At 36.6% G+C, this 18,252-nt stretch overlaps 1 protein-coding gene across 15 annotated transcripts in view; it reads right to left on the reverse strand.

The window, feature by feature from the left end:
* Window positions 1-18,252, reverse strand: part of FMR1 (fragile X messenger ribonucleoprotein 1) — a 37,859-nt gene that overhangs the window by 8,388 nt on the left and 11,219 nt on the right. For 9 of the 15 annotated variants that reach the window (XM_081223166.1, XM_081223172.1, XM_081223174.1 and 6 more), the window contains exons 3-13: window positions 16,623-16,716; window positions 13,951-14,022; window positions 13,529-13,677; window positions 12,361-12,454; window positions 12,159-12,275; window positions 9,692-9,862; window positions 9,516-9,594; window positions 5,785-5,894; window positions 4,946-5,080; window positions 4,377-4,439; window positions 1,352-1,438 (exon numbers count right to left, since the gene is read on the reverse strand). In XM_081223166.1, the coding sequence (XP_081079292.1) occupies window positions 1,352-1,438; window positions 4,377-4,439; window positions 4,946-5,080; window positions 5,785-5,894; window positions 9,516-9,594; window positions 9,692-9,862; window positions 12,159-12,275; window positions 12,361-12,454; window positions 13,529-13,677; window positions 13,951-14,022; window positions 16,623-16,716 (1,171 nt within the window). The remainder of the gene's footprint in view (window positions 1-1,351; window positions 1,439-4,376; window positions 4,440-4,945; window positions 5,081-5,784; window positions 5,895-9,515; window positions 9,595-9,691; window positions 9,863-12,158; window positions 12,276-12,360; window positions 12,455-13,528; window positions 13,678-13,950; window positions 14,023-16,622; window positions 16,717-18,252) is intronic. The other 6 variants (XM_081223167.1, XM_081223164.1, XM_081223175.1 and 3 more) reach the window with 1 other exon arrangement.

Consider the following 18,252-nt stretch of genomic DNA (forward strand, 5'->3'; position numbering starts at 1 on the left):
CTGGGGCAAAGCAGTCACCTTTTGGTGAGAGATGCCAAGCCCACTCGAGGGAAGATCTGGTGATGGAAAGAATGGCAACAACAGGACAGCTGCTGATAACCAAAAAAGATACTCAATTGTGAAGAATAAATCAAAAGATCTAAGGAAGAACATTAGTCAAAAGAACAAGGGACTGATACAATGCAAGCCTAACTCTCCAGGTCTTCAAAATTATTTAAGCTAAGAATATGAAGAAAAACACATACAACAGATTACACATAAAACACACTTTAAAACACAAGTGAATAAGCAAATCAATGGGGTATCCTATCCATGCAAACCTTGCTGGATGAAACCTCCCCACTTGCAATTATTAACTGACCACCATAAGAATGATAAGAAGTGCCTAGCTATTGTATTTTTCTTCCTTGTTTACATATAACTATAAATTATTTAATTTTATTTCTTTAAGAAATCAGCAAAAAAATCCTTATTAAGATAGCATCATAAATAAAATAGAAACTTGGATTACTTTAAAAATACTATTTAGTACCAGTTACAATATATTTTTGATACATATGGATACAAAGAAGAAATTATAAAAGTGACATGGGTGAAATTCTATTTTATCGAATTACAGAACATTTGGCCAAAAGAAATTTTAAAAAGCACCTAGTCTAGGGAGGTGATTTGCCTATAGACACAGAGCTAGTTCATGGCAGAAGAGAGACCACAAGCAAATCACTGGATTGCCAATCCAGTGCTCTTTCTGCTACGCCTTGCAGCCTCCTGGTTCCTGCTTTCCAGTTTGTAAGCTAGAGGAGGCATAACCGTATAAATACTAACTAAAATGTGCATTTATAAGAAGACACAAATTGTTTCTATTTTGTAATAACAGAGTATAGAGAAAATTACGAAGGGTAAACATTTAAACAGAGGACTTCATGAAACTCTGGGATTTCCTTGATAAATGACATAAAAGGGACAACAAAGGCAAGTGTTACAGACACGAAATTTGTCCTGGAAAAAACTCACAAGGGCTAGAAAGGATCAATGGGATGAAATGTATTTTTGACAGGATTGTCTAAAGTGAGTATAAGGGTTTAACAGCAGAATAATGGGAAATAGGGGAGTTTCTTTCTTGAGAACTGGGATACTGGTCCTTAAATTTATAATGATGGAAAACTGACTTGTGTTTTCAGAAGGAATATAATAAGCTAAACGGAATGAAAAATTTTTTTCTATTATCTTTTACAGGTCTTTCATTATCATGTACAGGCTAGAATGAAACTTAATTGCTTTAAGATTTACTATGGAGTTTTTATATTTTAGTGCAAAAACGTTTCGACGTTAAAGTTCTTCCTGTTCTCACCTTTAAATAGTTCAGGTGATAATCCAGAAGAACAGTGGCATTAGCGATGCTGTCTTTTGTTCCCACAAAAACAAATGGTACCATACCCTGAAAAAGAAATGGCAACAATAATCCTATAAAATTAATGATGAATTAATCTGAAAAATGCAAATAATGACTAAATCCCTAGCACAGGGTCTGACAGTAGGTACATGAAAGTTTGTTGAAAATATAAACCAATACCTAAAAACAAAAGTAGTTGGTATATTTTACACATATTTTACACTGTGTATAAGGACAGATCAGTATAGCAACCCTTAAATGCATCAGGTTACTGTGATATAAACACTACTATTAAATGTTGGCAAACTCATAAATTATGTAACTCAAAATTATATAAGCTTTAACATGAGAAGCGTAAACAAAACGAATACTTTAAAATACTCTAATTCATTTACTACAGATTTTATCTAGGTCAAATTCTTTAAAAAAATAATTCAAAATTAGATATCAGGGTACAAAAGTAGAAACTAAATCAACTTTGCTAGCCGAGTCAACAGAGTACAAATAAAACACAAACAAGAAGGATAAGAAATTAAAATGCAGTTAGTAATTATTCTGTGAGGGAAAAAAAAACTAGGCACATCCATGAGCATAAAATTTAGCATTTCAATATACTTCCATAATGCGCTCTGAACATAGTAAAGGACTGAATCATCAGGAAAGTTTGATCTCCCTATGGTACTACTTTAATATAAGGACAGATTTTAAAAAAGGAGTAGACTAAAAATGTATACTTCTAGCCCATCAGTACAAATGAGAAAAAAACTATTTCTTGTCACTATTATAGGGAAGCCTAGGCCAGTTGTGCAAACTAATAAATAGCTGGCAATTATGACATTCAAAGTTGAGAATAATTCAATATTCTGCTACTGATGAAATTCACAATGGTTACTGATATTCACAAGTGACTAAAGAAAAGCACACAGTAGCTTTGATGCAGATACATCAGAATTCTCTAGGTGAAGTTTCTAGGTGTGAGAAGCCAAGAAGCTTACAAGTATCACTCTTGTTTTTTTAAAGTTGGTGGTTCTATAGCGTATTCTGTATTGAGTTGAGCATTATTATTATTATTTTATTATCTTTTTTTTAGATGTTGGGGGTAGGAGTTAATTAATTAATTAATTAATTTTTGCTGTGTTGGGTCTTCGTTTCTGTGCAAGGGCTATCTCTAGTTGTGGCAAGCGGGGGCCACTCTTCATCACGATGCACGGGCCTCTCGCTATCACCGCCTCTTGTTGCGGAGCACAGGCTCCAGACGCGCAGGCTCAGTAGTTGTGGCTCACGGGCCCAGTTGCTCCGCGGCATGTGGGATCCTCCCGGACCAGGGCTCGAACCCGTGTCCCCTGCATCAGCAGGCAGATTCTCAACCACCGCGCCACCAGGGAAGCCCAGTATCACTCTTTTAAAAAGAGCATTCAGGGCTTCCCTGGTGGCGCGGTGGTTGAGAGTCCGCCTGCCGATGGGGGATGCGGGTTTGTGCCCTGGTCCCGGAGGGTCCCACATGCCACGGAGCGGCTGGGCCCGTGAGCCACAACTACTGAGCCTGCGCGTCTGGAGCCTGTGCTCCGCGACGGGAGAGGCCGCGGCAGTGAGAGGCCCACGTACCGCATTAAAAAAAAAACACCAAAAAACAAAAATAAGAGCATTCATTTGATAGGTGTGGGTACTGCTGGGCTGCTTTTGTTTGCTTGCACTCAGTACACAGAGTCTTGCATGTGGGGTTGGAATAGGTTTTTTCTTTTCCTTCCACATTGAACATGGCTGTCGATAGGGTATAAAACTAAACAATTAGGAAATACTGCTTGCAGACTGACATCCATCTGGTAAGCAAGGCACTGCTTCCTAGTAACAACAACCACCTAAAGAATCAGGTGCCATTGAAAACCCATGGGCTTCATATGGATTTTTGTTTGATTGAATAATATATGAACTATGGAAACAATCAGGACTATGACTCAGATCTCTTTTTCTCAAAAACATTTCTGACAGCTGAGTTTTTTCCCCAACTTTGTTACAAAGCAGTTAACCATATTATTTTCTGAAATGCCCTATGATGAAAGGCTATGCTCTTCCCCCCTGGATCACATATGACCAAAATAAGCTTGAAAACCCTATGTCACAGATTTAGTTGATCAACTGTGGAGCAAATAATGAAAAAAAATTCTCTTTCAACATTTCCAAACTGTTGATGTACCCAAGTGTCACTCTAATTTAAGCACATTACTAGTGGACCAGAATGGTTAAATTACGACAAAGAAAGGCAAGAGCAGACACCAGGAAAAAGTGATTTCCTGTTCTGGGATGAGAACTGGCCTGCCCAGCAGAGAGGAATATCCAATCCACTTGCGGTTATATTTCTCTTTACAAAATGGCATTTTTGCTTTTAATCTCTTGTGAGTCATAATATTCTCCCTGTAAACAGTTCTCACAGGCCAGGTTGAGGGTGGGTGTCTGCCCTCAAGGAACTAACAATGTGACTAGATAACTAGTAAATATGTATGTAGTAAGTGCTACGACAGGGGCGAACACATCGGAGCATGAAAGGGGGAAAGGCTCTTGAGCCCGTCAGGGGGAGGGGACCTATGGAACGTATACAAGGAAAGCTGCACAAGGAGTAAGGTCAAAGCAAGGTGGCAGGTTGGAGGAAAAAGAGTGCTCCAGGCAGAGGAAACATGTGCATACGTCTAGAAGCAACAGAGAGCAGAGTAGTGTTTCAAGAACTCTAGGTACTTCAGGTATGGCTCAAGCCTCTCTCAAGTACAAGGGAGAGGAGTGGTAAGAGATGATATTGGTCAGGGGACTGTGAAAGAAAGGCCTTATAAGCAACAGGAAGGAATATGAGCTTTTTCCCAGGGCAATGGGTCCATGAACCCACAGACACTCCTCCACATCCCCCAACTCTGACGATCATTTGTAGTCTAACCAGGGGAATAAACATTAAAATATAAAATTAAAATGTATTTTTCAAGGAATGTTTTCCTACCTGCCAAGCCTTGAGTTCAGGTTTCTGGGATTCCCCTGCTACAATTGATGAAACCACTAACACCTAAAGCAGTATAAGGAATGCAAGTGATGTCATTAACTATAACAAACGATACACAGAAGCCTGAACGCAGGACTTTCACTGTAGGACTTCTAAATCCATTTCTAAACAATTAGGTTAGTTCAAATATTGAAAGTCAGTTTTAAAAATATGGTTTTAAGTAGTAACTTATGCATCTAACAGTGGGTACATTTTGAGCTACTACAACCTGTAAAATTTCAAGAGCTACACCATGAAAAAATAAAAGTCCACCCTCAAAAGAAAAATGTGACCACTGAATGCAACCCTGTATTTTATGTTTACAGCATAAGATTTGTCACTGTGAATAAACTGAAAAGTAGTTATCACTTTGGTTTGTAATATCTCATAAGCTGGCAATCAGATTTGAAACAAATATAGCATGAGTAGCCTTATGAGCCTAACCACAGAAAATACCCAAAACACCAACTGTAACATTTGGGTTGAAGAAATTACTTTCAGTATAATTCAAAGTGACAATTATTTCTTACCCTCTGGACTTTTGTGCTGTTAGGCTGAGAAAAATGAGTGCTGTTTTCCTTTACATCTATATGCTTTTTTTCTTCTGAAGGAGTAGGTCCAACCCTTGAGTTACTGGAAGGTAGGGAATTTGGTGGCATAATTTCCTTGGTGAAAAACACAAAACACACAAGAGAAAAAAAAGGACCAATTTTTAAGACTTTTTTTAGCTCCATTATTGTATCAATGATCATATTTTTAAGAACAGAAACTATTATAAACAGTCTTGGTAAACAAACTTAAAGAATGCAAATGTTATGCAGTAAAAACGCACAAAGATTTAACTTCAGCTAAAAGAACCTAGACAAAAGACTATGAAATATATGAAAATTATGGCAATTTGAAAGGATTTTATTTCAAACAGTACCACTGTACAGAAGAGCACGCCCTTACCCCCCCACCCCAAATACTTTAAAAAATGTAAAGCACACAAAATAAGCAGACACACAAAGTAAAAAAGCCAAAGGATGAAAGCCAGAAAACCTAACTAGTGGCCCAATTTTGTCTCTGTCAGGAACATTAAATAACATGTGAAGAGTGCTTCAGACTTTTTTTTTTTACATTTGTGATTACTCACTTTGAAGATCAAGAAATAAGGCTTAAAGGGGTTAAAGTGACTAATCCGCAATCACAGCATTAGAGAATAAACAGAGGCCGTTATCTACAACTGCAATTAACTGGCATGCCTGATAGAATTTTTACATTCACATTATGTGCATATTGGAGGCCTCTAAGTTACTATGTCAAATAAGACAATAAAAGACTTTTACTTTTATTAGAGAAACCAGAAACATACGCACTAGAAACATACCTCTTCTTGTGGAACATTTTTCTCATTTTCAGCTTCAATTCTCACCCTCACAACTCCTGACTTGTCCACAATCTCCTGAATCAGTTTTCCATTTTTTCCTATTACTTTGCCTAAGGTAAGAAATGAATAATTCATGTTTGGTTTTAAAAACACATACCTCAAAACAGTAAGCACACCCCACCATAAACTATCACATTTTATATATACGTATAAAATTTCATATAATTTCAATTCTTTCTTTCTTTCTTCCTCTGTATCTGTCTGTCTACCTATCTCAAAACCAAAACAGAGATTCTTTTCAAAAAGACAGAGTCAAACTGGCTTTCCATTTTATGAGGTCATCATTGTTCAAACTCCTTTCGTCAGGAGTTAGAGTTGATTAATACTTGTGAACTGATAATACCTGTGAACTGATATGGGTAATTTTGAATTTTTAAGGCAGTTCAAAGATAGGCTCTTATTTGGCATAAAAGGGCATATTTTAAATGTTCAGGTATAGTGGCGTGTATCATTCTTTCTGCAAAGTTCTATAAAAGGAATTAAGGAAAAGGACAGATAATAGAAAACACATTCGCTTCTTTCTTTGACAATTTCAATTCTATCTGTACCTGATTTAAATCTGCTTCTTTGCCCATGGCAAATATTTTTAGAATTTTATATGGCATATTTATAAAAGGTACTCTAAGTTTAAAAGTGGCTTAAGCAGCTATACGTACATCTAAAAGTACACATTCTTCAGGCCAGTGTGTTAGTGGATTACTACTCTTGTGCATTACTCACAAATTATATTAGTATGTTAGAAGGTAAAGGGATTAGTCAGGGTAAAAGATTAAGAAATCACACTTCTAACTTAAAACCACAGTGAAAAAGCTTAAAGCCAGTTCAAGATTAAGTTTTATCAGTATCATCTGTTAAAACTCCAAAGACTTCAAATACCAGTAATGAATGGGCACTCGATTCTCTCTCATTTTATAAAATTTAATCATATACTTAACTGGGAAATGACTGCTTTCACAGCCATCATCATGCATTAGTGTAAAGCAAGACATTACAAATATTAAGAACTGATTCTAGAAATCTATGTGTGAATTACATCTGATTCCAAGGGCTCTCCCAAGGTTCTTAAAGCACCCAGCACTGGCCACGCCCATCATGTGCTTGCCCCACCATTTCACCTGAGGTAGGGATGGGGAAAAAACTGGAATCGAAAATTTGCTGAGCCAGTCCTAAATAAGAATGCAGGAAAAGCCCTGTCAAAGCATGACCTTGTGGTTCTTCTAATCAGCATAGCCTTGGCACTCTTGCTGTGTGTGCCAGCCTCACTCACCCCCATAACCTCTTTTGACTGGTCAGTGGTCAGGGAAAAGAACTGACACCACTAAATCAGGACTCTGGATTTGGGTCTTTCTGTCAATTATTTCAGCTCTCCTTCCCTTCAAATGAAAAGGGGTGGAGGGAGGAGAGAGTCTTCCCAAGGTTTTTTTCTTTATGTCTATAACACTTATTAGACCAATTCACTGTCAAAGTGGGTGAAGAACAAGCAAATTTTTAGAAAAGAAAGATAAATCAGTGTACGTACCAAAGAGAGTTTGTGGGAAATAAGAGAGATCATAAGTCACATTGTGGGACTTGAAAACTCATACAATACCGATTAGACATCTCCCTATAGATCTGCCTTGCCAAATTTTATACAAAAACGCTTTCTGAAAACTCCTAACATTCCCAGTGCTAGAGGAGACAGCCTCTAAAACAGAACTGTCTTATTTTACTAGGTAGGAACAAAATGAAAATCAGGCTTTCTGGTGAAAGGTCACTGCTGGGATCCTCTTCTGTTCAGGTAAAACCACAGGTAGAATCTGCTTTTAATAGCAAATAATCAAATTCTACATTACATAGTTATTTCCAATTCCCAACCGACAGGTTACTATAATTCTGCTCTACCGAACTGGAATTGTTTTGAATAGGGGAAGGGAAGAGAACTAACATTTAAAGAGTCCCCTACTATATCCAGAGCTTATGTAATTATACCTTTATCTATAACTATCTATCTATATCTTCCTATTTAATTATCACAATCCTATACGGTAGACACTATGATCACATTTGTTTTAGAGGTGAGGAAAGTAGACTCAAGGAGGCCAAGTCAGTTGCCCAAGGCCAAATAGCGACCAAAAAGTGAAGTAGAGCTGAAATCTGGATCCAACACCTACACCCAACACCTTTCCCTATCATCAAGCCATCTCCAAAATGAACTTTCGTGACTCTGACACATAAGTTTTTATTCAGTAATTTTTGAAAAAACTGTCTAATGGTTATATTTTCTAAGAATTTCTAAATTTAAAATAACTTTTCTAACTATAAAATGTATGCAATTGCTTGACAAACTGTAAATAAAAGGAAAATAAATATCATTCACAACCCCACTTATCCTGAGGTAACCAGGATGGTGCTAATCACACATTTCCCATACACACAACTGGTGTGCAAGTTACCTCAATAACATTACATAGTCATGCTCTTCAGTTGTCTGTAGTATATAGTTGAGAAAATAATTCTGCATTATTTCACTAGTATTTTATACTTCATCTTCAAACTAATTGTCTTTGGGAGAAAAATACTATTCCGAGTGTTTTTTAATGGCATAGGAAGATGTTTATAATTCTATGCTGACAAAAAGAGCAGGCTAAGTAGAACTGAAAGTATGTGAAAAAAATGCATAGGAAGTCCTTATCTTCTCCTTTAAACATTCCAAAGGGCATGCATTACTTTTTTTTTTTTTTTTTTTTTTTTTTTTTTTTTTTTTGAGGTATGTGGGCCTCTCACTGTTGTGGCCTCTCCCGTTGCGGAGCACAGGCTCCGGACGCGCAGGCTCAGCGGCCATGGCTCACGGGCCCAGCCGCTCCGCGGCATGTGGGATCTTCCCAGACCGGGGCACGAACCCGTGTCCCCTGCATCGGCAGGCGGACTCTCAACCACTGCGCCACCAGGGAAGCCCTGCATTACTTTTTATAATCAGTCAAGATATCAAGTTAAAATTTTATTTTAAATGTATAGGCAGTGTGTCCCAATTTTATTTATAAATTTAAAACATATGTAGTATTTTTGATAAAACTGCACTTTGTTGATATGTTCTACTAAAGATAACTGCACCTTTTAAGAGCGCTGGTGAAGAGTTCCTATGTATTTGCTGGTACTCATGATTGGTGATGATCATGAAACAACTCAAGTCAAAATGAAGAATTACAGTTGATGTTGCAGAAAGCCCTAGAGACATTCGGAATTACTTCTAGCTTTGGAACTTATTAGATTTAAGTAACCTATATTCAGATCTTCAACTCTGAGATAATGAAGAGTGCTATCATTTTATAGCCCCATTAGAGAGATCAAATACCAGTCTACTCCAAATTATAAAAAGCCCCCAAATGTCATAAATTTTGAAAAAAACATATTTAAGATATCAATACATATAGTGAAGAGGCTGTGCAAAATTTATCCTTCCAGGAACCAGTAGGTTTGAACTAGCAAAGCAGTATCTTTTGCACACCTTCTGAAAATGTAATCTTTGAGTGCATTTACCAAATATTTTTTGTACACTGTAGCAATAGACTATTTCAAAGACTAAGCTTCAGCTAAATGACTCCCCGAGTGAAAATGGAATTCTATCGGTATAAATAAACTGTTTACCTAACTTTTGTTTTTGTAGTGTGTGTCAAAAGCAATTGCCGACTCACCTACTAAGTTCCTTGGAACTTGTATGACATCTTCAGCAAATTCCAGAAAGCTTCGAGCCTTTTTCACTGCATCCTGATCCTAATAAAAATGGGGAAAAGATTTAAATCACCAAAAGATGAGCCAGCTGAAATACTATTTTTTATTTTAGAAAAACACTATTTAGTAAAATATTTACCTCCCCATAAATATGAAATGTGCAGGTATCTTCATCTAGATCAATAGCAGTGACCCCAGGTACCTTTCTAGCTTGCTGAATATTAGCACCATGAGTACCAATAGCTAGACCCATCAGATCTTCTCGTACGATAAACTGTTCGTGAAACCTTGAGGCAAGTTGCCTTGAACTCTGAAGAGAAACACACATCTGATTAGTATGCTTTATCGACTATTAAGACAACTGTATTTAGGTCAGCCATGTAAATTATCTTGCCCCTGTATATCAGGGACCTATAAATCAGTTTCACTCGGAAACTAACAGGTTTAAGAAAATATTTCGCACAGCCTAAGTACTTTTTAGGTCACTAAAGGTCTATGCCATTTGATATATTTTTGTTAACAGGAAAGGGCTTGTTGACAATTTTCCCAGGTAACTTTTGCAAACCTATTTGCAAGGCTGCCTTAGTTAACCAATGACATCAATGTAATACTTAAGAAGCAGATCAAATGTTCCCAAATAAAAACCAGCTCACTGGGTCTGACAGACTCAATATTAATTAAGTAAAAAAAAAATTTAAATACCATCTTTACAGAAAATTGTATTCATTTCATTTTTAAAATTCATTTTCATTGGAGTATGGTTGCTTTATAATGTTGTATTTCACTTCCTTTTATTAAAGGATATTGGTGTGTGTGTGTGTGTGCATACAATTTTTCTTCTAGAAACAGTGCCATTTACATAACTTATTACTAGATACTGTGGGCCTAGATAGTCCTCTGATGAAGTGATGACATTAAAAGGACACCCTCCCACCCCCACCCCCAACCTGAGTAAAGGAATCATAAAAATTTTGGTATAGTAATTAAATTGAATGATCACAGAGTATCAAAGATTTACAGCTTATCTTACATATGTGCCTGCAACCTAAAATGAGATCAGAGTCTGTAAGACCTTGTGATCTGGATCCACAAGTAAGATGAATTCTTTCAAATATTCAGTGATGACTGAACTAGGTTATACTGACACCTCAAACTTGTGGATAATCACTCTCTTTAGATAGTATTATCAAAATTTAATGTTTAGTTCTAGCATGCCATTAATGAAAACCAAACATATTAGTGGCTCATGTTGAAAAATGGAAATTTCGTATCTGAATATGTGGATCTCTTTAATATTAGTAGTGAGAAAAGATAGGCATGCACGCTAGTTTCTCATTATTCAACATACCTGATAATTTGAATGAATGAGTGTAACTACTATAAACAATTTTAAAAGTATAAAATCCTTTTTTGTAGATTAGAGCAACAAAATGTATCAAATATTCCTAGGACTTTTCAAGAGGTCATGTTTTTTGAGTCCTGGTTCATTCACCTGGTTCATTCTTTTCAATTGATAATTCACTGATAAATGATAAGCCAAAGGAATGATAACAGACCATTTAAGAAGAATTAGATGTTTAAGAAGAGGTAAATGAGTATATTTCCACAATACTCACAATGAAAGTAAGGAGGCTATTCTGGCCTAAAAGCTATGAGAGAATCACTAAAGAAACCACAAACTTGTGAACACAGGGACATCAAGAAAGAATGAGAGTAAAACCCAATTAAATAGACCTCCATATGGCCGTAAGGAAAACAAAGTAGCAAAAGGAGATATGAATGTCTCCTCTCCTGCTAAGAGTTCAGCGATCACATATTAAGTTGGAAGGTGGCACGTTTCGCAGGGTTTTACAAGAATACAGCCTTTAGTAGTAGTCACCTTTTCTCTTAAAATGCAGTTTGGAACTCCTTTTTTTCTTTACTATTTCAACTGCATGGTGTTTTCCCTCTAACGAAATGAATAATGATGAGCAACTCTGGAATCTGACAATAATATACTTCAGTTGGCACATTAAACTAAAATCCATTTAGTTTCTATGGTAATGGATGGAAGTACTAAATAGTTATCAATGAAAATAAATGTATGGTGATGGAAATTATTGGAGGATTAATAAAAGTAGATAAAATGCACCTTAAGAGACGAAATAGTAAGTTAGGGAAATAGCCTCTGGCAGGAATCTGAAGACAGGAGTTTTAAAGAGTGACAACCAATTAGAATGAAGAAGTTCTATACCCTTTTAAACAGAGATAAACATACATAATGAAAGGAATATGATTAGATATTTAAATACTCTCTAGTACTTTAATGATAACATGTTATATGGAAGAAGCATTGCTTCATTTTATTAGCAGCTTTGATGAACTTCTAGTAAAAAGTGAGTTGGCCAGAAGTTCCTTAGCATACATAAACTGCTGCTTAATTCTGAAACCTCAGGCATAAAAATTTTAGTATGATTATGCATTGTACAATTTAATTTTTCAAAATATAGAATATAAGGAATTGCTAAGAAACAATAAATAAAGGACAAGCTGCCCATATTCAAGTTTTGTAAACACACAGTTATTTCTAGATAATCTTACAACCATCCCTAGAGAAAGCCACATACCTCTAGCTGCTTACTGGCTTCTTCATTTCTCAGTATCAGAGACAGCTTAGTGCGCAGACTCCGAAAGTGCATGTCAATCAGCATGTGTGCGCGCTTTGAGGTGACTTCATTGATAGACTAAAGGATATAAATCAACATCATTATTATCAAAGCAAATGCCCTAAATGAAATACACCAAAATAGACAACTCAAACACACTCACCAAAATGACAAGCTGATAGTTTTCTGCATCATAAGTTACAGAAAAGGCACCAACTGCCTTTTTAAAGTCCTTATGTGCCGATTCTTTGGCACACCTAGAAATAAAAACAATATCCACTGTGAAGTTCAGATGACTGATTACCAACTACTGGTACAAATATATGCAGAGACATTTGCACTTAGTAGAATTGTAGATTCATATTAAACTTGATTTATGCAAAATATGCTATATCCATTTAACAGTTTAGTTCCTTTGCTGTACATTTCTGATATACTCAGGCCAATCAAGCATATGAGATTACAGAGAAAGGAAAAAACCAGTTATGTTCTTAGGGGATTACTGGTGGTCGTAGATGACCAGAGGTGACATCTTTAGGGGAACCACTCTCCCCTGCAGGCTTCCTGATTTCAGTTACATATGGTAGGTCACTAATTTTCTTGAGTCAACTGTTGAACACTTTTGGGGATAGCTACAGGATACCCAATTTTGTTTTGCTGTTTCTTTTCTAAAGAAAAAGTATTGACCAATTTAAGGGAGAAGGAAATGTATAAGAATCAGAAGGCACAAACATACATATGCAATCTCTATAATCAAGAAGCAGGATTTCTATGTATTGTGAAATACAAGTTACTGTTTATCTAAAGTGTGACATGTCCAAATCAAACTTAATATACGCCTTGATGAAATCTTTAAAAAGGAATTTCTTCTCTAAAAGGTCTTTAAGCATTACTTCAGATCAAGGTTTATAAGAGAGATGACCTTCTGAAGCTTCTTTAAGCTCTACTTGTTACATATTTATCTGAAAATACTAGCTAAAAGGGAAAAACCTGGACAAATCTCCATTGCCTAGAAATTGATTTGTGACTTAGGACAGAGTATCTGTATTAACCAGTTTCAAAATCTTAAAATTCTATGAACAATGTGTATTTTAGAAAACAAATGTACATCAGCCATGTATGTAACCAAGTAAGTTTAAACAAGTGGAATGTTGGCTTGATTATATAACTGGAAAAAGCTAAATATGTTTTTTTTTCACTACTTTTGCAAACCATTTTTGCCAAAGTTCACTGAATTTAAAAATTGATTTCTATTATTTGAAAACTTATATTCTTTTAAATTAATTGCATAGCACATCTAAGTTCTCAGTCTTTCTTGCATACCAACTTACATTTGTCGTAAGTCTTCTGGCACGTCCAGTTTGATTTTATGGAAAGTATCTTTTGTGGCAGGTTTGTTGGGATTAACTGAACGTAAACGTTCAATTGTGACAATTTCATTGTATGTAGCATCACATGCTGCATATTCTATCACATAAAACTGTGAGAAATAAATGAAAGTCAGTCCTGGTCACAGTGTTTAAAGTAAGAACAAGAAGCTATACCTATTCAGTTGTTTTTCAATTCTCTAGAGGAAAAAAAACTATTTGATCAACTAACAAACACATGAAATATACTGAACATGTAAACATTTAAATAAAATGCTCAAGTTAGATATTACTTTCAAATAGAAATCCAGACTGAAATGTAGTATACCTGGCTTTAGAAAAGGGAAATCGCATAAGAAAAAAAATTTAAATAGGCATTTTCCTACCTCACCCTTTATCATCCTCACTTTAGCTAACCACCAACAGCAAGGCTCTTTTTCATTTGCTCTGGAATAAACCTACACAAAAATTACAACATAGAATATTTCATGATTAACATCATTCAGAAATCTATAAATTATCAGACATCAAGGAAAATTTCTTAAAATGACCTTAGGTGTCTTTCAAGCCCATAAGCTGTAGACTTTAAGCCAAATTGCACCCCTACTTCTAGACATACACACTCAGAAACTACCTGATTACCTGGGAGAGTCCTGTAAAAAGTGCTTTCCTATTTCCCTATGCTGCCTCAGTAATAATCAGTAATCTGAATATGAATGCTCAAGAAAAGTTGACCATTCATAAACCTGGGCATACTTTCCTTGGGTACTTTGTGAGCTATGAAAATGTATCTAAAAAATGTAAAGACAGATTTGTTTTTGTTTTACTCTAATAAGCAAATAACAAATTGGAAGTTACTGACCCTGGCCTACTTCCTGGCTGCATGGTCACTAAATGGGTAAGGCCACTGACTACTCAGCCCACTAAGGATACCACCTGGCATTCATGTATCCTGGGAACTAAATGGACAGATCCTTGGTCACTCTCTGGTCTCCTGTCCCCTCTCCACTAAAATGGACAACTCCACGCTGGCAATCCTCTGGGTACCACGTTCCTGCTCTCACACACTGTGGATCAGTTCTTCTAAACTGATCTCTCTGGCGACCACTTCACAGTTCACTTATGATGTGCAGCATGGAACCTTTTGTGAAGACACTAGCAAATCAAGGTTAATAGGAAAAGAGACACATGGAGAGAGAGACAGAAATACTCAGAAGTAGAAAGACAACACAGGGAGGACAAGGAGGATGGGGAGGAGAGGATAGGAGAGAAGAGAAGACCAGCAACTCAAGGCTCCGACTCTCGTCTCCCTTTTACTACTGAAGCTAATAGTTACACAACACAGAGATGAAATACAACTTAACGCAACCTCCTTTCCCTCTTGCCCCCAACACTTCCTATCACCTCTGCTCTAGCCAGAGAAATAACCTCAGTTATTTGTTAATTGTCATGTAACACAATGAGGTCATCCTGGCAACTGTGGTCCATTGGTTCCCATCTGTTGTGTGACTAAGTTGGGAAAAAAGTCCCCTCTATTCATCACTATTATGAGCGTTCATGGTACAGACAGACCAAAAGACCTAAGTTAATGGTTATACAATACAGTGACTCAGTACAACTTGATTTAACCTACATTTCTCTCTTGCGACCATCAATTCCTTTCAGCTCTGCTCTAGCAAGAGCAACAACCTCAGTTAGTGAGGTCACTGTAGCAACAGCATCTCACTGGTTACCACCTGTCATGTGACTCAGTTGAGAGGGAAAAAAAGAAAAAACAGTCCCCTTTATCCATCCAAACACTATTATGAGGCCTTCTGATACAGACAGACCAAAAGTCCTGGTCCTTGACTTCAGGAAGCTCGTAGTCTCCTGGGGAAGTGAACAGCTAAAGGTCCTCAAGTACAGACACTGTTTGTGCTCCCTACTGGGATCCGTCACAAAACCAAGCCCAGTTCCTTTCACCTAGTAAGTACTGAGTACATTTTTGGTAAATAAATAGCACTTTATTCTATTTGCACTATAAAGCTGTAGAGAAAAGAACACAGGCCTGGACATCCAGAGACCTTCTCTGAGCACTCTCTAAAATAGCACTCCTGCCCCTACATCACCTTTCATCCTCTTTTTTTCTTCCTAGGACTTACAACTTCCATAGTATTAGCTATCCTCACTAGAATGTGACCTTGTCAAGGCTGGGTTTCATGGTTTCACTGACCATCTGTACCTAGTACAGGAAATAAGAATTCAAGGACCTAGTACACCTTACTTGACCTGTACAAATGGATTCTTAGCTGCTTCCATCATACCACAAATGTTCATGAAATTGCAACTGTTAACAAGGCATCGTGGAGAAGAGAAGAAGCTTAAAATGGAGTACATGAATGGGGAGGAAGAAAAGGATACTATATAGACCAACTACAACATAAAGCAGGCTCCAAGTGCCTTTTAAGTGTCACAACGATTTTCAGTGGCTAGAGAAATCACAAATATAATATTTTTGTCAATGTGCTACATCTCCATAGCACTTTTTGGTCAGACATCAATGGCACATAAGCAGTTGGTTCATAGCATCTCCTGTGAAAAGATGTTTTACCTGTATGTGTATATACTAAAACTCACAGATGAGTTTTTACAAATACCCCAGGAGGATTTTCTGCTACTTAAAGAAAGCCTAGGATGCTGCTCTATCGTTAAGGAATGATTTTTTCCTAACCCATTTTACTTAAAATGGGGACACAGTTGTAAACTAACAATATATTATTCAAACAAAAGATTCAGAGAATGAGGGAAGGGGGAAAAGAAATACTAGTGGGCAAAGGGAAATCAGTGGTGACTTTCAAAGCTGCACCCTGAGTACTGCTCAGGCAGCCACACTTAAGCATCAATAATGTATTATTTCCAATCATTATTAAGATGGAGCAGTCAAAAGCACATATGCATCAGAGCTGTAATTCTCAATGCAGATTGAAAAGTGTTAAAGACAAGGGATACAAAAGGCACAGGCAAATTAAATGCTCCCCCTTCTTCAGTGCTTAATAACTTGATGGCAGGGGAAACTTACCTCAACTTCATCGCTTTCATTTATATCTTTATTATAACCTACAGGTGGTGGGAATCTCACATCATGGAATGGAATCTGCCTCTCTGGCTGCCAGCTGCAAATAAGCAAATGCAATTATTTAACATGCTTTTTGGTTTAATGGAAACAATGACCATGCTGCCATCAACTTTTGGTTAAGTGTGACCGTTTGGTTTTCTAGTTTAAAGAAGCAAATGCTTTAAAACTGTTAGTGTTTTGCTGAGTGGGGCATAATGGCAATATAGACACATTTCAACAAACTCTGCATGCAGCACAGCAGCCTCGTAGTTCTATTTGGAATATTTCTCTAAACACAACAGATCAACATTACAATTTTCCAAACAAGTCTTTCTTCCGATAATTTCCACCTTTAAGAGTTCTAAACTCAGGGCCACAACAGCAATTTCCTTTGATGCTAAAATACGTTAATATCAGTAAGTGTTAGTAATGTCATCACCATACTTCCACTTGCAAAGGAATTGTAACCACATTCCAATGACCACAGAAACTGGTCCTAAATGCCCTCTAATTCCCAAGCAAAATGGGGCACTCAGCACATTAGCAATTCACAACTCACTTTTCCCCCTTTAAATTTTAGATCCCACGAGGTGGTCAGTTCCTGCCATGGATAGCTGACTGCTGATCAGCATGACGTACCAGCATGCACTGGCCTGGTGGGGTCTCCTACACCACAGAAACCGGATGGAGACAGCCTAGAGGAGTTCAGTAAGTTGCCTATGTTTTTTAATTTAAAGTTCAGTAAGTTGTCTATGTTTTTTAATTTAAAGTTATGTGGAACAATTTTGAAAAACACCAAATTATTCTTTTATATCTACAATGATATAGAATATTAAAAGATAAACTTTGCAGAAACACTGGAGGATTCAACTGCTAGAGCAGTCACTTCTGGGTTTTCTGCTAAAGGGCTCTCTAAGTAAAATCCTATTGAGAAAAGTGCTTTTTTTTTTTTTTTTTTAAAGAAGAGCTATTATATAAGATAGCAGGGTAGGTAAGTCAGAATTTGTGTAAATATGATTAGGGCCTATATTACACTGAACCCCTTTTCTGTATTATTATACACCCTTGAAAACTCTGAAACTTAAAAAAAATTGTCTTTAGGGAATTCCCTGGTGGTCCAGTGGTTAGGACTCGGTGCTCTCACTGCCAGGGCCCTGGGTTCAATCCCTGGTCAGGGAACTAAGATCCCGCAAGCTGTGCAACGTGGCCGAACAAACAAAAGTCTTCACTTCAGAAAAACTTTTTAATATACTTACTGAATTCAGTGACTTAACATGTTAAAGATTCATTGCTAAATTTGATTTGTAAAGCATATAATAATAAAGTTTCTTCATTCCAAAGAATTATTTTGTCTTAAGTATAGAGATGAAAGTCAAATTTTTTATTCAAAAAATACAAAATATGGAAGGCAAAAAGAAAGCATCTAAAATAATGTGGTATTATAGGAGTTTCTTTATGATTGAAAGGAAAGAGAGGGTAAATATAGTCTGAAGTTTTACAAAACATCAGGTTTGTCTTTTGTTTGTTTTAAAAAACCAGAAAAACAAAAAGGAAATGCAAGGAAAGTACTACTTTGGTAGGGACCTATCAAGTC

This window comes from Mesoplodon bidens, assembly GCF_964165515.1.
Source record: "Mesoplodon bidens genome assembly, chromosome: X".
Taxonomy (NCBI): Eukaryota; Metazoa; Chordata; class Mammalia; order Artiodactyla; family Ziphiidae; genus Mesoplodon; species Mesoplodon bidens.